The sequence below is a fragment of the Thyridium curvatum genome (assembly GCF_004353045.1).
Source record: "Thyridium curvatum strain D216 chromosome Unknown NODE_7_length_750237_cov_83.650653, whole genome shotgun sequence".
NCBI lineage: Eukaryota > Fungi > Ascomycota > Sordariomycetes > Thyridiales > Thyridiaceae > Thyridium > Thyridium curvatum.
In genome coordinates this window covers 580603-604270 of record NW_022156762.1, presented here as the reverse complement: position 1 = coordinate 604270, position 23668 = coordinate 580603, and the positions used below count along the sequence as shown (strand labels likewise).

Below are 23668 nucleotides of genomic sequence, written 5' to 3'. Positions count from 1 at the left end.
TATCGAGATGTTCAAGCAACCGAGAGCCAAGAAGAGCCTCCTTCCTCCACCAAACAAGAAGAGGAAGGTAGCCCACAACATAGAAGAAATCTCCTTCGACCGCGATGCTCGCGCCGAGTACCTCACTGGGTTCCACAAGCGCAAGGTGCAGAGGCAAAAACATGCGCAAGAGATTGCCGCCGAGAAGGCGAGGCAGGAGAGGATAGAGATGCGGAAACAGGTATGAGGCCGTGAACGACTGTCTCTCCAGCCAAAGTTATACTGACACCAATGTTTTCAGCTCAGAGAGGAGCGGCAACAGGCTATGGAAGAGCATGTGAAGCAGGTTCAGGACTTGCTGAAGCAGGCAGAGCAGGCAGGCCAGGACGACGACGGGGACTCAGAAGATGGCACAGAGGACGAGGCATGGGACGGCTTTGAGGACAGCCCAGCGCTCGAGCCTGTTGATCAACAACAGGAATACATTGATGAAGACTTGTACACGACAGTTACTGTGGAGTCGGTCAGTGTAGATCGTGAGGGTCTACACAAACCATTGGAAGAAGCGGAAAGACGGGAAAGGGAAGCACAGAGCAAGAAAGCCATGGAGGAAGGTGACGCCGCCAACAAGGACAAAAAGGAGCGGCCAAAGAAAAAGAAAAAGAAGTTTACATACGAGACGAAATTCGAGAGACAAATAGCCGACCGCAAACAAAAGGCCAAAAAGGCAAAATACAGCAGATAGAGGACAAGCATTTGGCCGCAGGCGGTACAAATAGAGGCCGGGTCTCCCACATGGCAACAGGCAAGCGAATAGGACTTCTATTATAATTGGGAAGAGACACCTCGGATCTCACGAGTAAAAGATCACAAGCCTTCTTCGACTATTTGACATCAAATCATGACTTTGTTCATGGGGCATCGAGCTAGCGGTTGTTTGCCGTAACTCAAGAATGCAGAGAATGTGCACAAGGAACTGGCTCCTCCACTCGACATCGTAGAACCTGTCAGCACCGCACCAGGAGAGACTCGAAGCCGCGTGGCCCGTTCAGATGTTGCCGATCTCGAGTTGTAGTGCATCGAGCTCGCCCTGGAGCTGGCTGTGCTTCTTGGCCATCTCCTCGTACTTTGACTCCCACTGGTCGCGTTCGGCCTCGAGGGCTTGCACTTTACGCTCGAAATGGCCGGCCTTGACGTCAGTCTGTCGGAGCCTGTGGATAGGGGGCTTGGAGTTAGCGAGCATTCACCTTTGGTAGAGATGGGAAACTTGGCAATGTGCTGGGCGAAAGCAGGTGGTTTGCGTGGATGAGTGACGTACTTCTCGTTGGCCTCACGAAGGGTCTTGTCGGCCTCCTCGGCCTCCTCCTCGAGCAGCTGCAGCCTCCGGGAGAGGGTCTCGTTCTGGGTGCCGTGCTGCTGGCCCTCATCGGCGGCCTTCTTGAAGTCCTTGATGGCAGTCTCAAGCTTCTCAACCTCGGTCTCGAGGAGGTTGTTCTTGTGCTGCAACGAGGTGATCTCCTGCTCCTTGGAAAGGTTCTCCTGCTCCAGCACCTTGACCTTGCTCTGGAGCTCTTCGACCTTGCCCGTGGCCTCATCAGCCTCCAGGCGGAGCTGGTTCATTTTCTGTAATCCAGCACATCGTGATCAGCATATAGTCCGCCTTTGAACGACGAGAAGGCATCGAATGATGGGTTGGCCGGAAGTTGTTGACGGAGGAAGTGGGGTATCAACTTCAAAGGTGTCGTGCAATTGCTGCCTTGCTCACCTCCTTAATGCGGTCCATCTTGGGTAGATATGGTGACTAGTGAGGTACGGTATTCGGAGGCGTCAAAGGTCAGAGGTTTTAGGTCGATGGTAGAGAGGGATTTGGATTCCTCTTGTCCAGGTGGAATGCGACAGAGAAAGTGGTCTTCTTGGGGAAAGGGCTCGGAGAAGAAGGGGGAGGGTGTGCGTGAGTGGGTGTTGAGGACGTGTGCAATGCAAAATGCCCCTCGCAAGGACCGATTCGCTGGAAAGGGAGGGAGGGCCAAGTTGAGGGACTTGCGGCGGGGACGCTGTGTGATCAGCACGCCTGCAAGGATGGGCGCTCTTCCCCAAAAGAGGCGGTGGTGGGGTGTTGCTACAGCACAAACGCAGCCTATTTGGGTCAGGTTTCAGAAGCTACACCCCGTTGCCCCGCCAACTTCATTCCCGAGCTCTCCCATAGGTAGGAGGCCTGGTCAATAGACTTCTGCCTCCAGATAGCTGCGCTGACGAACCCCCTGCCAGCAACCACCCCATGTCGTGTTAATTAAGAACGCGAAAGAACCTAGCTCAACAAAAGAAGATCGCCAATCAACACGAGAAAACCGGCGTACCTGCCAACGTCGACCCTCCTATCCAACTTCTCTGAATACCCTGGCCGCAGTCAATCGATGTCGTGAATCAACAATCTTACAGCATCAGTACCTACGCAACAATGCTCGCGGCACACGATCAAGAAAATCGGGTGTTTGCCCATCACGCTGCGGCCAACAATAAGCAACAGCAATTACAGCCCAAAACACCTGGAGCTCGATTTCCCAAGACTCCGTTAAAGGTGCCCCTGAATGATGAGAATGCAACTCGGGGGCTTGGAGGGAAGAGCGTGTTGACTGCGAAGGGTGGCAACGAAAATGTCAGGACGATTGGCAAGGGGAAAGGCCTGGACAAGTCTAATCTTTTGACTCCGATGGGTAAGAAGTCCTGGATGAGTCGACCGAGTCTTATATGTGTCGAGGACAACTCAGCTGACCCTTTACCCGTAGAACCTCGAACAGCACGCGCACCTCTCGGAAACAGAACGACCAATGCCAAAACTGGGACGGTTCAGGCTGGAGGCGTGAAAGGCTTGGTTCGTGAATTTGAGAAGACGCAGGAGCCAAGGAGCACTGCTCGCCGGCCGCGTATCAAGTCACCCCAAACCGAATCATTCAGACTGGAGGTGCACAATGACAAGAATGGCCCTCTGGGGGATGAGGAAGACATTGAATACACGCCGCCCCGGCCAAGAGAGGCACCATATCAGTCTGACGTCTTCCCTGATGGAGTATTGACATTCGATGGACTGAAGCCCGAGAACAGGCTCAAGGGGTACTACCAATACTACTACAACCCCATTGGGGAGGACGGCATGTCCCTCAAAGAGCGGCAATTCATCGAGCAGCAACAACGAGCTTTCAAGAACCTAGACGATCAGATCCAGAAGGACATGGATGAGTTTGACTGGACCATTGGCGATATACCCGGCAGCAAGGATTTCCTGAAGAAGAAGCAGAGTACTACCGGGGCGGCAGCAGGAAGCAAGGTAGTGCATCAGACCGCGACGAAGCCTCCTGGGACCATCGCCGCCAGAAAAGCGGCGTCCGCTCTATCAATGGCTTCGAAGCCCACCACTGCCCTTCAGCCCAAGCCAGTGAAGCCTGTCAATACGAGGCCTCTATCCTTCCTGCAAAACAGCAGGAAGCCGGTTGCTCGACCTACTATTCCCAAGCCATCCGTGTCAGATGCGACCACAGGTGCAGCAGCGTCGAGAACTACCCTCGGATACAACAAGGGCCGAACGACGTCGTCTATGCTGCACGGGCGTAGGGAAGCGCCGAACCCTACACGTACCTTCGCAAGAAGCTCCAGCACCGTCTCTTCCGGATCTGACTCTACTATCACGCCTGCACGTTTTGCTCAGCGACAGGTGAAGGACTCGGAGCAAGACGACTTGCGCCGTCTCGAGTTTCTCTCCATCTTTGATGTCGACGAGGACGATGACGGCAATTTGGCTGGTGAGCCTGTCAACGACGATGTTGATGATGGGTTCCAGCTCAACATCAACTTCTAAGCATCACCTCTCGATCGCGGTTCATGAAGACAGGCATATTACACTTCGGTACGCACCTGCGAAGGAGAGGGTACCAACATCGTCAATGTTTCTTCTCGAGTTGTGTTCTCATTTAAGTTTCTTTCCCGAGGACTTGGACTGTGAGGCGCTTTGAGCGGTGGTAGAAGACAGCAGTACGGATATGATTTCTTAAATGGCGTTTTGTACAATAGGCTATGATGAACTTGCAGTTATTGCAACGCTATGAATTTGATGACCCTCGATACCTTTGTACGAAGATACGCACCTGGCTTATGCGTAAGAGTTTGATTACTACGTGACAGCGTCTGTTTCCAAAAAGACGAGGCATTCCAGAGGCCTATGATAGGATGATTGGTGCGTTTGGAATGCCAATCAATATGATATGTGCACATTCCACGGATGGCTAAAGGGCTTCTCCAGATCACGTTGTAAAGCACGAGAAAAAGGGTTTCCCATCCTGTAACCGCCTGGGGAGGTTAAGAACACCTTGGGACTTTGAAAATTTGCTCCTGGGTGAATCATGTGGTTGTCGCAGGACAGGACGGAAAGCTTGACGCGGTGCGACGGATTCAGAGGTGGGAAAGGGCCAGGTCGACCGTGATAGTGTACGAAGTACTGAGAGTAAATGAATTAACTTCGAAGTATGTTGCTTGCGATGCGTGCGTTAGGCAGAGACAGTCGATTCATGTCATTTATTAGCGACCTTGGTAAGTAAACGGTTATTGACCACGATTGATTGACCTTCACTGTAGCGTGATTGCACCAGGATCTCACCCATTTCATTTGAGTCCTTCATCTCTATAGATGAGAAGACATCGGTGTAAACAAGGTAGTCCTTGAGGCTAGGAATCGCCGCATCTCAGTGAATGAAAGCCCATGGAGGGGAAGTGATGATCCGATACGTTGATGAGCTACGACCAAGGGAGGTGCTTCACCATCCGTAAAGGTCAGCAGGACTCGGTCGTGAGATAGGCCGTATCATGATGGTGTTTTTCGATACCCAGGTAGGTAGTTAAACTCCCTCCTCGACTTTACCTACCCGCGCTGGGTCTACGGAATACCTGACCTACGCGCTGAGAAGAGGTAAGAAAGGTACTTCTGCTGTCCCCGTGTTTGGCGGGTGACCCAGGGCACGTTTCTTGTACCCACATTTCATTGTTGGACACGCTAGCCGCGAGCCAGCGCCAGCCTTTCATCATCCCTGATTGCCCATCTCTAACTTTCCTTGCCCACCTGGGACCCGTCGCTCAAACCTCCCTCCTCAACCCCCCCAGAGTACTTCATTTTTTTCGCGCCAGATCTCAGCATCAGCACCACATTCACTCGCCCCCAGACGTGCGCAACCGTGTCGCCGCCATTTCACCTATCGGACGCCGGGATTTTTGGTGAATTTGCACGCCCTTCTGCCGGCTGCATCTCGATGAACGCGCGCGACACAACGTCACCGCAGTAGGACTGGGCTGGCATTGGCACCGGCTCTTTTCCACCGCCCGCTCTCTCTGTCGCGTGGACACCACCAACTTCCGCGCGTGGATTTTTCCGCACCAACCTCTCGTCGCACCCTCACAACGCCCGGCTCCCCCATCATTGCAGATGCGTGCTCCATCGTAGCCTCTCTCACGACGACGATGACGAGTCGCGGACGGGGGAGGTCGCAGTAAGATTAGCATTATCACGATGCCGCCGCCCTCTGGCGCGAGCTTCGCTCAGTTCTTTCCCGCCGCCCCTCGCGCTGCGAGGGACCGGGCCATCGAACGCGAAAGAGCTCGATCCAGGGCTGACGACTCGCCGTCTTCGCTCCCGCAAGGCGACCTCAATGGTCGCCGCACCCCCAATGGTCAGCCCGACGACGGTTCCTCATCTCGCTCCCGCCGCGACGCCTCAATATCAGACGCCCCTCACCCACCCGCTGATGACAATGAGTCCTTGACTGGAGATACACTCAACACCGTCGGCTCCGCCAGCTCTCATGCCAGCACCGCTTCCTCTGTCTTTAGCGCCGCCGCGCGACAGAACGGCATACCCCTTTCGAAGTACTCAAACAGTCATCTCACACCGCTCACCACTGCCGACTCTCCGTCGTACTCCACCTCTTCATACACCCCCAAGCCGAGCTCTCAAACACCTCGACATCCCGATGCAGACATGTCTCATCTTAACCCAACGCCGAATGGCAACGGCTGCTTGCCCGCAAGCCTGCAAGTCCAACGCCCTCCTGCGCGCGATCCAGATCGTCCGGTGAAAGGCATAAGATGCACATATGACCCTCTGGCCGACAAGACCTTGTCCAGTTCCGAGAAACGGAAGGCGAAGCCGACATATAAGGAGTTCGGAATGGTACGTAAATACGCGCAATACTCTTGTATAAGAAGGGGGAGCGTCATCTGACTATGAGTAATTGAATCATGGCTAATAAAATCGTGTATAGGAAGATGACGCTCCCCCTTCGGATCCCCGCCTCGGTAAGGGTGGGAGGTTGAACTACATCAACGTTGACTTCCATCTGCCTCGGGCTCGCCTGCGCCAGGCCCCCTACAACCTCAAGCCATATGCATATGACCCCAAAACCTCGATTGGTCCTGGTCCGCCCACGCAAATCGTAGTCACCGGGTTCAACCCTCTCCTCGCCTTCTCCAAGGTCGCTGCTGTGTTTTCGTCCTTTGGCGATGTTGCCGAGAGCAGCAACAAGATGCATCCCGAAACAGGCACCTACCTTGGCTTTGCGACATTTCGCTACAAAGATGCCAAGCCCAATAGGACACGGCCTGTGGCAATATCTGCCGTTGACGCTGCGAAGCGGGCTGTGCGGCACATGCATGGCAAACGGATCGAGACGAACCAGGTCCGCGTAGAGTTCGACCCCGAAGGCAAGAAGAGCGGTCGCATGTTGGAGGAAGCGTTGAGGCAGGAGAAGGAGAAGTCGAAGCCCGCTGCGCTCGTGTACAAGATACCCACTGCTCCGAGAGCCGGACCTGGCGTGATTCCAGGCCCGCCGCCGACTGCGCCCAAGGGTCCCGCGGCTCTTCGGCAGCCCGCTGCTCCTGCTACTCCGACGCCCACGGACCCCACGAAGTTGCCGACGATGCCCAGGATACAGAGCCTGATCGAGCAGCAGCCCATCTTGTCCCAAATCAAAAGCGAGCCGTACATCTTTGTCGCACACGAATATGTGCCTGTCATGCACCAGACGATTGCGCACATGAAGAAACGGCTCAAGACGTATTCATTTGACGACATTCGTGCGGACCGGACTGGATACTATATCATGTTTCGGGACAGTACATACGGCCGATCCGAAGCAGACCGGTGCTACAGATCAGCAAACCGCACAGCATTCTTCACCTACGAGCTGGGAATGAAACTGGCTCTGTTTGGCACCGTTGGCCATCCAGGACATGCATCAACATCTGAAGCACGGCACCGGTCCCGGTCTCCCGAAAGAAAACCCACAGCAGAAAGCCGTCAACGGAACGAGCAAGAACAAAGACGACGCGACGAGGAGGCAGACATTGATGAGGAAAAGAAACAGCGAGCCAAGAACTTTGATCCAGTGCTGGAAGCCATCGAGGTCATCCGCCGCGAGATGACCGAACACCTCATCAAGCACATCCGTACCAAGGTCGCAGCGCCTGCCCTGTTCAACTACCTCGATCCAGTCAACCACATCGCGAAGCGCAGGAAACTCAATCTCGAAGGCCCGGAAGCTTCGAGGTTTGTGTCCGTGACATTTGATGAGGGAGAAGATAAGTCACCCATCAGCACTCCCAACTCGAGGGCGGATCCCATCGAGCGCCGGACAGCTCGCCTCGATGTCACTGCCCTGCCCCGGATCCGAAAGGTCAAGAATGGCGGGTTGGCGGCCCGCAAGCAGGGTTTCGTCGACCCATTTGCTCGCAAGCGGCCTGCGGCCGTACGCAGCGCCTTCCGCTCACTTCATCACCGGCTCAACATCGATAGTGACGAGGAGTCCGAGGATGAGAACGACAACCGTTTGTCGATTGCAAGGGATACCGAGGAACCCGAATCCCGTCCTCGCAGTCGGATGAGTACTGATGACGATGCTTCGCCATGGGGTGCGGCCGAGGATGACTCAATGACGGAGGCCAGCTTCGCTGTCAATGACAGCGCAGCTTTACCTTCCAAGAAGAGGAAGCTTGACCTTCAGATTGAGACCGCTATCAAACGGCAAAAGAAGAGCGATGAAGAGCTCTTTGGCGTAACAATCGACAAGATCGAGACAGAGTTCCCTCTCAGGGACGAGACCGAGGACATTATCCTGCCCGACGCGGATGTGAAGGAAGAAACAGACAATTCCCGGATGCCTACACCTGTGCCCGGCGAAGGCCTAGAGAAGAAGAAGCCGGCAAAGAAGACCAAGAAGACGAAGAAACAGCTCTTCGAGGAACGCGAAGCACTGAAGAGGCAGCAGCAAGAGATCTATGAGCAAGAAGCTCTGGCACAGGCAAAGGCCAAGGGACGTAAGGCAAGTCCAGAACCTGCGCCAGAGCCAGAGGAGGTCAAGGAAACCAAACCCGAGGGAGATAGGGTTCTTCTGGATAAGAATCTGTATCCATCGACGCCGGTCCCTGCCCTCGTGCTGCCGAGCGATTTCCTCCTGGATGTTGAAACTTTCCAGTCCTTGCCACTAGATGACAACGACAGGCCAGACCTGCAAAGACTGAAAAAGAAATTCGTTGCGAGCGATCTCGACGACCCGGAGTACTGGCTCTGGAGGCGTAATAGAGTCAAGAGCCTGAATCTGGAGGAGCCAACTCCGGCAGCAGTCCCCACCATCGACGGCTACTATGTCGCCAACTCGACTGGCTGTGCTCGAACGGAGGGAGTGAAGAAGATCCTCAATTCCGAGAAGTCCAAATATCTGCCGCATCATCTCAAGGTCAAGAAGGCTCGGGAGGAGCGCGAGGCCAGGGCCGGGAAGACTGGCAAAGCTGTTGCGGTCGCTGCCGCCAAAGTTGCTACCGAAAACTCGGTGGCACGCGGCAGCTCTCGCGCCAACCGTGTCAACCAGCGCCGCTTCGTCGCCGACCTCAACGACCAGAAGAAGACGCTGGGCCAGGACTCGGACGTGCTGCGGTTCAACCAGCTTAAGAAACGGAAGAAGCCAGTCAAGTTTGCCCGATCTGCCATCCACAACTGGGGTCTGTACGCTATGGAGGCCATACCCAAGGACGACATGATCATCGAGTACGTGGGCGAGGAGGTGCGCCAGTCCGTCGCCAACATCCGCGAGCACAGCTACGTCAAGGCCGGCATCGGCAGCAGCTACCTCTTCCGCATCGACGAGGTCACCGTCATTGACGCGACCAAGAAGGGCGGCATCGCCCGGTTCATCAACCACAGCTGCATGCCCAACTGCACGGCCAAGATCATCAAGGTCGAAGGAAGTAAACGTATTGTCATCTATGCCCTCCGGGACATTGCTCACAGTAAGTCCGCCCTTTTTCTTTGGGCGAAGGTTTCCTGTGTGCATATCACATACTGACACGATCTCGGTGGTAGACGAGGAATTGACGTACGACTACAAATTCGAGCCTGAGGAAAATCCAGAAGACAGGGTTCCTTGTCTCTGCGGCACGACGGCGTGTAAAGGCTTCCTCAATTGAGGAGCCACGGCGACACACAAGAAAAAACTCTTCTCTGGATTGCGGTCTTTGTTTTTGTTACTTAACCCCATGAAACTTCTTCGCATGGCAAAGCATGGTACGGGGTCATTGGGGGCTGGGGCAAAGCGAAGGAGGGTGGCGGGAATCGTCGTTGGGCCTTTTCCTGTTCATTTTTTGCGTTCTCGGCCAACTTCAACATATAATTTTGCATCAACAGGAGGTTCTGTTCTCTCCGTCTCTCAACTTTGGAACGGCGCATTGGCAAAAAATTTGGACTCTACACGGTCACACGGTCATTTATGAATGTGTGTGTTTTTTTTTCCCAGGCATGTTTGGAGGGCAAAACCTACCCAGAAAAATGGAGGCCTGGCTCTGTATAATTTGTGAAAAAAAGTCCCTTTCTAATCCCCTTTACATCCATGTGTTTTTGATTCGGGGGTTTCTTGGTTTTCTTTGGTGTCTTGAGAGTGGTCCCCCCGCAACTCTAATACCAGTCGGCGTGGCGTTAACGTTTCCTTTCTGACCAGATTTCTGGTTCGTTGATTATGGTCTGTGATAGAATGGGAGTCGATGGGCGTGCGGTAGCAAAGTTTCTTTGGTTTACGCCTGGAACTACGAGTGAAGTCTCTGGGGGGGGAGGTCGGCCGCGGGTGGACTTGTACATAGCGAGGTGTCGGCACGAGGGCAGCAGTCAGAGAGTCCATTGCAGAGAGGAGCCACGAAGCCCTCGGGCGCTGTTGGTTGACAGGGCCTGTTTGTGCCTGTCCGTAGGGCGAAGAGGAATGAGATCGAGATGTTGAGAATGACCATGCAGTGCGGTCAGGTGGTATCGTTTCCTTGCGTGACTTTGATTGTGTCGTGATTGAACTTGTGCGTGTAAGATGTTGGTTGACACCCTCCTTAAGCATGATCACAAGACTGCTATTTAAGCCTACCGATGTCGTTGCATCACGAAAGCGAGCATGGGGAATTCAGTATTCGACAAAAGTGGTGCATATGTTTCTGAATTTGTTTTCCCAGTTTCAACGATCCCGTCGCCGAAGGATAGATCTAGTGAGCGGTAGAGTAGATGTATACAAAACTGTAAACGATTGCAATAGGGTATATCAAAACCGCCAACCCAATGAACCAATGTTGCCCCTTTCCCCCTTCCCAAGATCCCAAGATGATGTGATTTAGTCACTTTTCCCTGTTCAAGAAATATCAAAGCCCATTTAACTCCAAGGATGATTCCCTACCAAGGAAAGAACAACGAAAACGCCGAGTTAAGATTGAAAAAAAGCGAAACAGAACCAACATCTTTGCAAAGCAAGACTCTCCCAACAGCAAAAAGCGCCAGCAGCCCCGACAACCCCCTGAAGCAGGAAACCAGAAGCAGAGATTCACTCAACCAGAAAAGAGAAAGAAGTAGTAGATCAGTATAGCAAGTCGCCGCTCTCAATCATCTTGGTGAACTTGCAGTGCCTGGCGTCCGGCTCGCGGAACTTGTAGTTCTCGCCGCGGGCCACGCGGTCCACCTCCTCGAGCACGAACGGGTACACGTCCTTCCACGCGTTGCGGCCCATCCAGCAGTCGAGGTGGCCGTAGCCGGGCACCACGCGGCGGCGGAACTGGATGTCTCCCGCGTCGCCGGTGCTGCTCGTGCCAAACATGTCGCAGAGGATCTCGTACGTGCGCTCCGTCGACTCGGGCGCCAGGACGGCGTTGTCGCGGCCGACGAAGAGCATGAAGGGCACGCCGCGCAGCCGCTCGATGTTCTGCGGCGTGTCGAGCTGCTCGAACAGGGGCCCGTTGGCCATGACGTGGCCCTCGCCGCCCTGCTTCATGAGCAGGTGTAGCAGGCGCATGTTGACGCCGCCAAAGAAGCGGTCGATCTGGCGGTGCGTCGCCTCGTTGAGGTTGCGGTGGTTCCAGCAGCGCGCAAAGACGAGCGAGATGCGGTGGCAGGCGGCGCTGTTGCAGATCTCGCGCCGCTCGTCCGGGTAGAAGCGCAGCACCTGGTTGAGGCAGCGCTGCACGAACGAGTCGTCGGTCGACGTGCTGCAGCTGAACCAGCTGCCCGCCAGCATCTTGTACAGACGGTCGGCCGGGATGGGCCCCGCCATGACCTTGATCATGTTCATGACGTTCCAGATCGGGTTCATAAACACCTGGCTGCAGGTCACGCCCAGGATCCAGTCCGCCGGGATCGTGCCGTCGAGCAGGCCCGTGCTGAAGGCGACGGAGCCCATGCAGTGGGCAATAGTGTAGATCTTGCCGATATTATCCTTCGGGTAGAAGTTCTCCCGAATGTACTCGAGCGAGGCGCGGAGGTCAAGACGGGCGTCATAGGTGGTCCAGTTGTTTTCGGCAATAACGAGCTGGCCGATCCTATGGACCGTTATGAAGACCCGATACCCGGCGCGGCAGAAATAGTTGACGGCGTTGAAGGGGATGGTAGGGAGGGCGTAGATCTGGTGGTCGACGGACGCGCCGGGGATCATGAACAGGTTCTTGACCTCGACTGGAGCGCCGTTCTCGTCCAGAGGGCGGTACGTGGGCTCCCACATGTGCAGCCGGGTGACCACATTGTCCCTGGCGACTATATTGTAGGACTTGCTGGGAGGTGTGTTGTTGATAAAGCCATTGTATGTCTGAGACGGGTACTGCAGAGGGGTAAGAGGCGCAAGGAACAGCGACATGGACTTGCGGGTGAAGTAGGTCATGAAGTTGGCGGCACTAGCGACCTTCTTCAAAAGACCACTGCCCGTGGGAGTGAGCGTCATGATCTCGGACATGAAGTCTGTCGGAGTGATGTGCATCATTCCCTTGGCAAGCACCTTGCCGTGGCGCCAGGGCTCCTCCGCGTTCGGATTGAAGAGAGGCGTCGGCAGCTTCTCTGTGACAGTGACATAGAGGGTACTGGTCGACCGCCAGAACGCCAGAGGTGCAAGTGCGACAGACGAGTCGACCACCTTGTAACCGTGGAAATGCAGCACTCTGCCGTTGGTGCCGCGCATGTCAAAGTCGTATGTCAGATTCCTTGTGCCGGGAGCCTTGGTGTCCATGATAAAGAGCCCAAACTGGCCCCTCTGCACCATGAACGGTGAGCCCGGTATGGTAGGGCAGACAAAGGTGCCCGTCAGCAAGCCCTTGTGGTCGGGGTCATTGACAATGTGCCTGGTGTTGAAGGACTGGACGCTCAGGAAGAACCTTGCACTCTCGCAGCGGCTCTTGGCCGTCCGGTACGCAAGCTCATATGTTGCCCTGTGGTCATCTTTCATGTTGGAGTCCTTGTGGATGAAGCCAGACATGACCTCAGTGAAGCCAAAGCCACCAGCCTTGATGGCACGAGCCTTCTCCATGTCGGAGATGGTCATGTCAAGGCTGTTGAGCTCGGCGTCCAGCTGGACTTCATCGTACTCGGTCTCATCGTCGGACTTGGTGTAGTAGGGGTGGTGAGCAGGCTCGCTAAACAAATCGAGGATGCCGTTCTTCTCCTCGCTGACGTCCAGCTTCTGCTGCTTCGCGAACGCCGCCACAGAGCGCTCGGCGAGGGCGGTGATGGTCGCGAAGGGATTCGCACCCAGGGCGGCAGGGATCACTGCGCCATCGGTAACGATAAGCCCGTCGTAAACCTCTTCGTGATTACCGGTGAAGACTCGGCCGACGTGGTCCGTCACACCTGTCTTACCGGAGTTGTCTCGAGCCATGCACGCGCCACTAATTTTGTAGATTGTCAGTACGACATACGACGTCCAGGTGGTCCCCGGATCGGGAAACGTACCCAATAGGGTGTACAGTCACCTGCTGTCCCATCAGCGCGAAGAAGGGGTTGTTGACCAAGGTTCCGCCGACAGCCTCTGTGGCCTTTGCCAGGATCTCGTTCAGCTTCTTGACGTGGTCACTCCTGCCCACCCCAAGGAACTCGAGCCTGGGCTTGTCATCCTCGAGGGTCAACACTGCCTGGTTGCCTGTGAATTGGGGATTCTGAATCAGCTCTAGGTCCTTTAAAAAATAAGTACGCTCATGCAGTGGCCCACTCACTGTCGTGCGACATGATCAAGTAGACCTGTGTTCTCTCGATCGCGCCCTTCTTGAAGTAAGGCCCGAGCAATCGGCTACCCCAGCGGGCTAGGCAAGCCTGTGTCCGCTCAATGACTGTGTCATTCTTGGGTCCCTGGGCGCCAGGCATGAAGTCCAGCATTGTCTGGAGCAGCCGTGCCAGGGCCTGGGGTACGGCGCCCTCCTCAATAACATAGCCATCGAGAGGATTGGCATGGCCGCGCCTATTGTCAATGATACCTGTGATGGTGGGACCAATTGGCTTGTAGGGGTTGGGGAACGCACGGCCGATGCCGTTGACTTCCTCATCCGTGTTGTATCTGAATAACCGTTAGCGTCGATCAAGACGTACGTTTCGGATGGGACGTAGTGCAAAGGTGGTCTCTTCGGTCCACTTACCCGAAAGCTAGGATATCGCCGTTGCCGCTCATGTTCTGGCCGACCTGGTCGCTCATAGGCATGCCCATGGCCTTGCTCCTGAGCAAGATCTCTGTGCTGCCTATAGCGCCGGCACCGAGGAAGACGGCCCTCTTCGCATGCACCCAGAGGAGGTCACCGTGGAGGTTAGCCTTGAAGTGACCCCGATTCCGTCCGTGCCAAGCAAAGTAGATGTTGTAGCCGCCACGCCTGTCCTGGACCTTTTCGATATAGCGCACCTCACACTCGCAGAACATCTCAGAGCCCCAGTTCCAGGCGTCAGAGAGATACGTTACCAGGGTAGTGGTCTTGGATCCGTCGTTGACACCAGTGGCATCTTGCCCTGTGAGCGCAGAGGCCGACATCTCGACGCCGCAGCGGTTGGGGCCGTTTCTGAAGCGCGTAGTTTGCTTTACGCGGTCGAACTTGTCGGTCATGTTGAGGTACTCTGCCTGTTTCTTGAGCAGCTCCAGCTTCGGCAGCCTGGGCCAGTCCTCGGGGTACTTCTCTGGCTCAAGCACATCTTCGACCTTGTCGTACCCTATGTGGAATGTTAGCTATCGATCGCCCAAAGTCTCACGAGCAAGCCAAGCTGGTCTTACACTCGTCCAATGCACCCCTTTGCCTCAGTTCCGGGGGCCAAAACTTCATCGCCATGGTGTCTTCATCGGCCCGCAAGAATACGTTTGCGTTCATCAAGCTCGTACCGCCGAGGCCTGTGTCGCTCCATATCAGCCACTACATTCCTTATCACGACACTCGAAAGGGAGCGAACTCACCGTTGCACACAATCGCGTTCTGGCCCTTGCCAAAGATGAGATGGTACATGCCTGTGGGGTCGCCGGCGTTGACATCGATGCCGTGCAGGAACCCCGGTGCAAAATCGCCCGAGCAGTGCAGCTCGCCTGCGGACTCGCGCATGCCGGTAGGATATTCACCGGGCCAGCGTTCCTTGCCCAGCTCGAGCAGGCACACCGACTGGCCGGCGCGCGCCATGCGGGAGGCAGCAACAGCGCCGCCGTAGCCGGAGCCGATGACGACAGTATCGTAGGAGCTCCGCATCAGCTCGACGGGCTTGGACAGGCGCGGGAACTGTTTTGCTCGTGTATCATCCACATAGGACCGGATCTTGGCCCGAGCTCGTGTGTGAGGACCGCTATTCTGCTCGTGAGGGCCCTCTGTCCGGACAGGCATGGACCTGGCACGGCCCTTCTTGTCAGTGAAGAAGGAATTACGGTCCGGTTCCGGCGAGGATGTTGAAGACGGAATCGAGGATGATCTACTTCTTGGAGCAGGCCGTAGTGAGCCGTCCAAGTCTGGGGTGCGAGGAGGCTCGGCAGGCGTCGGGGGCCAGTGGACGCCGTTCATCATGCCACCGTTGCCATTCTGGTATGGAGGGGTGTGTATTTTGTTGCCATTGAGCTCTGGCGTTACGAGCTGAGGTGTGGACGCCATGGTGGCTCCGAGGAGGTTGTTCTGGTTGATAATTCAAAGAGTTACAGACCAAAGCCCGCTGATCTGTCTAGTAGTCGATGACAAGAGGGCGATACGGACTAGGCAGCTTGCTCGCGATATACAAAGGTCTTGGTCAGGGAGGTATCGGGAAAGAAATTAACGGCTCTAAGAAGCCGAGAGATCATAGAGAAGCACACAAGTCAGGTTGAAGAGAAGGGGGTATCTTGAACGGGAACAACAAGCCAGATGACAAACAACAACAACGGCTCATCACGAGGAGGAAATGAAGCAGATATAAACTCGGACAAGAGTCGAGCCTAGCTTTCTCAGAGGGACCCGTTTTTGCACCAGACTACCGACAGTACCTACATGTGTAGACCTCGTGTACCTTGCCCATTGTACGTACTAAGTACAGGGAAGGTCAAGCGGGCGTGAGACGCCTGCAGCTCGTTCGGTTCTCACGACCCATGCCAGATGCGAGCAGATACAATATGGCACCGGCGTCGTGCGTGTGGGGGCCGGCGAGCCCCATACTCCCAGAGTGGTGGAAAGAGCGAGACCAGTCAGATGGTCGGATCAAGGGACAATGGGCGGACAAGAGATGACGCCGGGTGTGCCCTGGAGCAAGGGGACTGCGGGCTCGACTCGGCTGGGAATTGCTCGTCCCCTTGAAAGCACCGTGCATGCTCAGCCATCGTCAGCCCTTCCCCCTTTCGGTGAACTGGTGGTGTGGGTAGGTGGCAGGGCTGAGAGCAATAAGTGGTCGAAGATGCTGCTTGACCTTCTTCATTGGCCGCTATACTTGCAATGGGGCGGCGGAGACAGAGGGGGTTAATGAAAATAGTAGCCCGTCCCGACATGGGCACCATTTTAGGTCGGTTTGGCTGCGGGAACTGGCTGATTGGTGCTATGGAGCAGCTGCAAGGATGTCAGAATTTGGAGTACAAGTACCTCCGGAAGTACGAAGCTGTTGCCCACAGGTACTTGTAGAGGTGATGATCAAGACAGAGTGAGAGTGGTTTCTATCATTGACCGAGCTCCTCGTGATGGCGACTGTCTATTGCTTCGTTGACCTGACATGGAGACGAGACGCTAATCCAAAGCATAACTCAAAGCCAATCTCGAGGAGAATATACGCAGGGAAGAAGCATGACACGTTCGAGCTGTGAGACAGACTTGACAAGCCACGGCAAACAGTGAAGGGCCCAGAAGCACCATACAATTTGTAAAATCTCGAGGCGGTTTGATGGTGACCCGACGCCTCCTAGTCAGGGCTCTCGCTGGGTCCGGAGAATTTGTTTATTGTGACAGAGACTCGATCAAGGGTTTGTCCAACCAAGTCTAGCGATCCGTGGGGTCCTTCGGCCCCCCCTTGCCAGTCTGTGCTGGGGAGGGGTGTGACAGCGACGCCATTAGACGACGGCGACAGCAGAACAGACTTTGCGTCTTGTCTCTGGCCCGGTCGGGGTCGACGTCGCGCTGATCGCGGTCTACCGTAAGAAACAGCAGTCCATTCGGCAAGGTTAACGTTAATTGATCCTCCCTCATCTCCAACGTCAGCTTAGCGGGAGCCGCCACACCCGTGTAGCTCGCAGGCCGTACTACTGCAATGCCGCGATTGGACACCGGCACAGCAGAGATGGGGAAAACGGCCGCGAAATGTGCCAATTGGTGATGCAAATCGACATCGAGATTGATGCTGATCTTGCAGAGCGTTGCGGTGGGCGGTGTCTCCGCAGTGCGGTGCGGTGCAGTGCAGTAGCATAGGCATGTCAGTATGTAGGTAAGAATAGCGTGCTCGTGCCACGGAAGCATGGGAAGGGAACGTGGTGCAGAATCATCCCAGCATCATCACTGAGACGGGTGCAGGGGTTTGGGGCATGCCAAAGCGGCCGAGATGGCCCCAGTTGGGATGGAACCGGGGGGTTCGAAGGTTGTGTATGCATGGCTGGCGCTGGGTTCCGTCGCCATTGGCTGACGAACGAAACATCCATATCCCCCGATGTGACAATCTTCTGCACAGACCGGGAGCTGATAGGCTACAGCATATAAGTGGCCTTTGGGGGCTGTGGACGTCCAATCACCGGGCTTGGCGGGCTGATATCCAGACCCTTTTTCTCGATGATGGGAATTCTGGAACCTCATCATAGTGGCTTGAGAGAGAAAGTTTTGTGTTTGTTCAAACTAGCTCTGGCAAGATGAGGGTGCTGTTTCACCGTCTCTGGCTGTGCCGTGCCTGTCTTCCCAAAGCGGTTGCTGTCAGAGTTCTGCGACGTCGATTGACCTTGGGCGCCAGCGAATGGCAGAGTTGAATTCGAGTCAGATCTTCAGCCGCAGCGGCAGGGGGGCTTGGTCCGAAAGGCTGCGCCGTAGTCGTGGAGTAGAGTGGTTGCAAAAAGTTGGAGAAGTGCTAGTAAGGTAGAGGTAGTTGGGTAGGTCGAGGGAGGTGAGGAGGAAAGACTTGCATGGTGGGCAGCATTCCAGGTTCCATCTCCTCCGTGTGGCAGGCAGGCGCGATGAACTGCGCCGCCCACGCCACTTGTGACAGAGGAAGTTGCGATGGGGCCGCAACAAGTCTCGAGAAAGTATCTCGAATTGCCATTGCTCTCTCCTCTATCCACCTGCCCCTCCTCTTCCGGGCTTCTTCTTATTTACTCGTGTTTCTTCTTTTTGGCATGTGAAAGGATACACAAGGGCCTTCAGATATGGACCAGCCAGAAGACGTTGGTCAACGAAGAGAGGAAAGCGCTACTGCACGGCGTAAGCCGGCGCGATGGGCCGTTGTCAGATTGTGGAATGCCGACCGCCCTCGGCGACACGTACGGACGGAGTACAGCCTGGACGATGTTTGGCTGGACCAAGCGATAAGGCTGACGGCGGCAAGAAGGGGGAGGATGCAGGTCGGGGTCGAGGTGGTGGTGGTGGTGGGGTGAAACGGGGTCGATGCAACTTGACTCGGCCTCGGTCCCCCCTCGAGGTTGCTTGCAAACTGCCTTGCTCGTCGTCTGTGATACACATACCGACGTATGTATGGACGAGGTACCGTCGATGTAGGTGACGATGTCTCCGATGGATAACTCAACAAGGGTGGTCAGACAGAAGAAAAAAACGTTCCATTCTGCAGGGGTCACCGAGTCGCCGGGAAGCCAACAGGGGGGTGAGGGTCTCAACTGCACGGCACGACAGCTTCAATGGGCAAATTGTGGCTGGTTGCAGCGAGAGATGTCATCGTCGAATCGTGGTGACCGAGACGCATTGCTTCTTCTCGTTGGCTGAGGGCACGAGGGACACGAGGGGCCTGATGTGCTGTCGATTTGATAGAACGTCATTATTGTCACCATCGTGAGGTCGACGCCAGGGCAAATGCCCACCGAGCCCCTGGCCCCCTGGTCGGGGTGCATCACATGGACCCCAAAGCCCTCGTCTACAGGACGGATGCCTAACGCAACTGTGCCTCAGGGCTGCTCGAGTCAATTGTCCATGACCAAGCCAATACAAGACGCCCAATCGAACGAGCACAAGAGCACAATGAATCAATGATGCCATCTCCGAGGAAAGCCGGACGAGGGGCAGCATGAAGGGGGGTTGCAATCTTCTTTCGGTCAAGTAAAGGAGGTAATCACCAACATAGCTGAACATCTCCTTCGGTCAAGGTCAACGAGAGGTCCGAGTCTGCCTTGTTTCGTGCAACTGGGCAGGCACACCCTCCTTCTCTCCCGTGAAGGACCTTGCAACATGTCTTTACGACTGACAAGTGGCTCGTTTTCCTCAGCCACAGGTTATTCGCTCAGTCTGCAGAGCCTTGTTGCCCGAACATGAACACTCCCCCGGTTTGGTCTCACTGAGAACATTGAAGTTGTGGCCCTCGAGCGAGGTGATGCCATCCATGAGAACTTCCATATTCCTCTCCATCACTTCACAGACAAGTTGGGCGAGATTGAGACTCGGTACGTTGATTTCATATCATTTGTGTATTTCCTTATCCTAAAAACTCCATGCCGTCGGTCTTTAAAAACAAAAGAGAAGGAAAAAGGAGCAGATCTATATGCAAAACGCAGGCTATCTTTGCAAACAGATTCATATCCCAGAAAAGAGCAATCATGTCATGCACAACGCCGATCAGGGAGAGGAACAAATTGCGTCCTTTTGCGCCAGACATCCTTCCCCGTCTTTCCTCTATGCCTCGAATTTTGCCTCGCCGGATTTGGGTATCTCTTCCACGGCCTTCCTGAGGCTTCCCCTGTCGAGTCGCCCAGTCTAGGGCGTCCTCGAAGCGAATCTTTCGGAAGAACGCAAGTGCACTGGTATCTCACACACAAGGTGGTCCAGGGGTTTCTGCGCCTCTTGTCCGCTTGCCGCACTCCAGAGAGCGGCATGTGTAACGTGCAGATGGGCACACGTCTCGCTTAGGCCTTGGTCCACCAGTCGCCCTGGTCGTGCATGGCACGGGCGACCTTGACGAAGCCGGCGATGTTGCTGCCGGCGACCAAGCTGGGGAGCTCGCCGTCGGCGCTGGTGACGTACTCCTTGGCGGTGTCGAGGCCGATCTGGAAGGCGTTCTTCATGATGGCCTTGAGCTTGTCGTCGACCTCCTCCGAGGACCAGCCGAGGCGGCGGCTGTTCTGGGCCATCTCGAGGCCGGAGACGGCGACACCACCGCAGTTGGCGGCCTTGCCGGGGGCGTACCAGATGGCGTCGCCCTTCTTCTCCTTGCGGTTGGCCTCGAAGACGTTGATGGCCTCGAGGTCGCAGCCCATGTTGGAGCCCTCGGCGATGAACTTGGCGCCGGCGGCGATCAGGGCCTCGGCCTCCTCCTTGTTGACCTCGTTCTGGGTCGCGCAGGGCAGGGCGACGTCGACCTGGCCGACGTGGACCCAGGGGCGGGCGCCGGCGATGTACTTGAAGTCGCCCTTCTTGGCGTAGTCGGTCAGGGGCCGGCGCTGCTCCTTGAGCTCCATGATGGCCTGGATGTCCTCGGGGGTGAAGGTGCGGTCGCCCTGGGCGATGAAGCTGCCCTGCGAGTCGGACAGGGACAGGACGGTGGCGCCGAGCTCGATGACCTTGAGGGCGGCGTACTGGGCGACGTTGCCCGAGCCCGAGATGGCGACGCGCTTGCCCTTCCAGTCGCCAGCACCAGCGACCTCCATCATGTGGCCGACGTAGTAGACCAGACCGTAGCCAGTGGCCTCTGTGGTAAGAAATGTGGGGTTAGCCCAATCTGGTTCAAGCGCCCATGGTGTTTTACGTTATAGTTTGCTCCCTCATCGCAGCCGGCTGAATTCCCGAAAGCAACGGGACCCAGTAGAATCGATGAGAGGCTAGGGATTTGCAATTGCAATTCGTCGTGCAAATAGAGATAGCTGGAGCTGGAGCCGAGGACGAGACTTACCAGGTCGGATCAGGGAGCCACCCCATTCGAGGCCCTTGCCCGTCAGGACACCCTCGAACTTGTTCTGCATGCGGCGGTAGGTGCCAAACATGAAGCCAATCTCGCGGCCAGAGACGCCAATGTCGCCAGCGGGGACATCAGTGTCGGCACCAATGTGCTTCTGGAGCTCGGTCATGAAGGAGACGCAGAACCGGCGGATCTCCGAGTCACTCTTGCCCTTGGGGTCGAAGTCGGATCCACCCTTGCCACCGCCCATCATCAGGCCAGTCAGGGCGTTCTTGAAGATCTGCTCGAAGCCGAGGAACTTGAGACTGTAGGGGGAGCGCGCCAAGTCAGCTACTCATCGTCTTGGCCAAATATCCTGCTTTTTGGGCTCCCATTTCGCAGCGCATCAATCTGCCCACACCCGCACCCAGAGGGGTTTTCTTTACTCGCATACTCGTACAACCCGCGCAACTCGCCACCAGTATGGCGGTACCGGTGTGGTTTGCGCGCGAATCATGTAGTAGCAAGTGCGAAGTATCCGCCACTGGCTGCAGGGAGGACAAATTGACTCGCGCGTTGAGCCGGAGGATGATGATGATCAAGAAACTTACATGGACAGGTTGACGGTAGGGTGCAACCGCAGGCCACCCTTGTAGGGACCGAGGGCAGAGTTGAACTGGACGCGGTATCCGCGGTTGACCTGGACCTTGCCGCTGTCATCCTCCCAGACGACACGGAACTGGATCACCCGCTCGGGGATGGAGACGACCTGGAGTGCGGTGCGGTACTCGGGCTTCTTCTCGAACAGGGACGAGTTCTCGAGGGTGTAGACGAGCTCTGTTCCAAGGCAGGCAACGCGTTAGACTACGTGTCTGCATAGATTGTGTATTCACGGCTTATGCTTACCGTTGTAGGCCTGCTCGAACTCAGGCTCGGTAGGATAGTTAGACATGGTGGGCGAAGGGGGATGTGGGTATCTTTGGAGTGAAGGGGATGTCTCTTGAGGATGATGATAGTTCGAGTGAGAGTGGTGAGAGTAGAGAGCAAGAGAGGAGAGGTCGTGTGCGAGGAGGGAGGGAGGACGGAGAGCAGCTTTTTATCAACGACTCGGCCCGTGGGGATGTTCAGACCAGCGCTACGGGATGGAGATGGGAGGCGATGGTGTTCCAAAGGTCCTCCGTAAACGGTGTTGTTGGTTTCCGGCTTGTCAAGCAAATTATCCATCGATTTCACACATTGGATGGGCCGCAGCCCGGAGGCTGGCTTGATGTCATGCAGGGCCTGGTGGGGGACGGCCAGAGACAGGGTCCTCCATCCGGTCCGTCTTCGCTCTCTCTCTCTCTCTCTCTATGGGATGGGAATTAGTATGTATGTACACGTCGAGTAAGCTTATCAGACAGCCCACACCCGAGGATCTCCTGCCTAGCCTCGAGTAGAGTTAGTCTGTCTCTCTGCGCCACTAACATCGGGGTGCCTTTCCCCAAGGCTAAACAGCACGCGCAAGCCGGCCATCCGTGTTAGTGAGCCCACTCGCGGCGTTACTTTTAGTCTTTCCACTGACAACACCCTTCAGCAGAGCCCAGCCCGCCTTTCTGCTATTCGCTCGTCAAGTTTCGTGGACAAACTGCGACAACGGCGTAGGCCAGTGGAGAGGGATAGTAATCTCGAGGGATCTACCTGACTTGCAAACCAGGCCATCTCTGCCAACCATCCAATCTCCCCTACGGCCGTCCAGTATGTCCGTCTGCTCGACTCGTAGGTCCCAAAAAGACATCGCTCATCGTCCGTCGTTGGGGGACCGCACACCCTCTCTCCCCGTGCAACTTACAGGCATGCGTGTGCGTATGTAGGTATGTCGTTACATTATGTATGTGCTACCCACGCTGGTCCCATGCATGAGTACTCCTTAGAAGGAGAACCAGTCTCGTTCGTCAATGGCACCGACCGACCACTCGACCGAGCCGACGGCCGGTGCTGTAGCCAAAAGCCAAGGGCAGCATTTGCATCAAATTGATCTCGCCTGGCCCTCGACGTACAATGGGACTGGTCCGGCCCCGCTGCACTAAAGTAGGAGGCCCGAGATCCATCGACCGCGTCTTCAGGTCCCTGGGTGCATGCCAGATCCCTTATCTGGGCCTGCTGATTGGCCACTGGCTTGCCATGACGTTTTGCATTGTCGCAATTCATAATTTCATGTGGTCTTCGACCTGTCAAAGGCCACACAAAGCCCTGGCTGGCCATGTGCTTTTCCCCGGCCCCCGAGAGCAGCCTCCGACCCAGACTGGGGACTTGGTTGTCAAATCCCGGTCTTCTTTTTAGCAGAACCACGCCCAGATTCTTCCTCCCCGTCCCCGTCGTAGTGCAGTCTTGAAGAATTACAGAAACATCGGGTGAACACGGAAGGAGCTCACGCGAGTTTGCGGACCACTTGCTCTCAATATCTTGGCAACCTTCATAGGTAGGCCTGTTACAGCAAAAAACACCTCGTATATGAATGCCTAGACCTTCTTGCTCTCAGTAATAAAATAGTTAGGTAGTGAGGGATGGCTCCTCCTTGCGATATCGGGAAATCCGATGAGCCCGCTCGGGTTTATCCTTCTCTCTGGCCACCAGCCAGCTTTCATGTTGGAAGAAAGTCAACCGCGACCCGATGTTCAGCCGCAGTTCAATCCTTCAACGCTTCAATTGGTTTCTTAACTTCCGGGCACACCGACCGGGGAATTGACTCCAAAACGCGCTCCAGCTTCTCTGCACACCCCCCCATGCCGGTCTCGGCGACCCTCTACAGCGCCGCTTCTGCTGCCACTTTGCTGCGAGGCTACCTGAGTGAAACCCCCATCCCTCATTTTCACATGCATGCGACACTGTTCTGCAGTTCCAATTGAACCCCACCCTACGAAC

The 23668-nt window shown here is 55.7% G+C and overlaps 6 protein-coding genes across 6 annotated transcripts; 3 read left to right on the top strand and 3 right to left on the bottom strand.

Moving 5' to 3' along the window:
- Nucleotides 1-7: 7 nt before the first annotated feature.
- On the top strand, nt 8-724 carry E0L32_001909 (uncharacterized protein; the record flags this gene model as incomplete). Its single annotated transcript, XM_031136040.1, has 2 exons — nt 8-220; nt 281-724. 2 exons carry the CDS (start codon nt 8-10, stop codon nt 722-724), a joined length of 657 nt encoding a protein of 218 aa, XP_030990045.1.
- Nucleotides 725-1027: 303 nt separating this feature from the next.
- Nucleotides 1028-1762, bottom strand: E0L32_001908 (uncharacterized protein; the record flags this gene model as incomplete). Its single annotated transcript, XM_031136039.1, has 3 exons — nt 1028-1190; nt 1247-1602; nt 1745-1762. 3 exons carry the CDS (start codon nt 1760-1762, stop codon nt 1028-1030), a joined length of 537 nt encoding a protein of 178 aa, XP_030990044.1.
- Nucleotides 1763-2437: 675 nt separating this feature from the next.
- On the top strand, nt 2438-3832 carry E0L32_001907 (uncharacterized protein; the record flags this gene model as incomplete). Its single annotated transcript, XM_031136038.1, has 1 exon — nt 2438-3832. The coding sequence occupies one exon, from the start codon at nt 2438-2440 to the stop codon at nt 3830-3832; it is 1395 nt and encodes a 464-aa protein (XP_030990043.1).
- A 1698-nt stretch (nt 3833-5530) lies between these two features.
- E0L32_001906 (uncharacterized protein) lies at nt 5531-9477 on the top strand (the record flags this gene model as incomplete). Its single annotated transcript, XM_031136037.1, has 3 exons — nt 5531-6190; nt 6282-9300; nt 9374-9477. The coding sequence occupies 3 exons, from the start codon at nt 5531-5533 to the stop codon at nt 9475-9477; spliced, it is 3783 nt and encodes a 1260-aa protein (XP_030990042.1).
- Nucleotides 9478-10892: 1415 nt separating this feature from the next.
- E0L32_001905 (uncharacterized protein) lies at nt 10893-15393 on the bottom strand (the record flags this gene model as incomplete). Its single annotated transcript, XM_031136036.1, has 6 exons — nt 10893-13179; nt 13244-13457; nt 13504-13841; nt 13921-14479; nt 14541-14654; nt 14718-15393. 6 exons carry the CDS (start codon nt 15391-15393, stop codon nt 10893-10895), a joined length of 4188 nt encoding a protein of 1395 aa, XP_030990041.1.
- A 4406-nt stretch (nt 15394-19799) lies between these two features.
- Nucleotides 19800-21719, bottom strand: E0L32_001904 (uncharacterized protein; the record flags this gene model as incomplete). Its single annotated transcript, XM_031136035.1, has 4 exons — nt 19800-20581; nt 20783-21093; nt 21379-21604; nt 21674-21719. The coding sequence occupies 4 exons, from the start codon at nt 21717-21719 to the stop codon at nt 19800-19802; spliced, it is 1365 nt and encodes a 454-aa protein (XP_030990040.1).
- Between the last annotated feature and the right edge of the window lie 1949 nt (nt 21720-23668).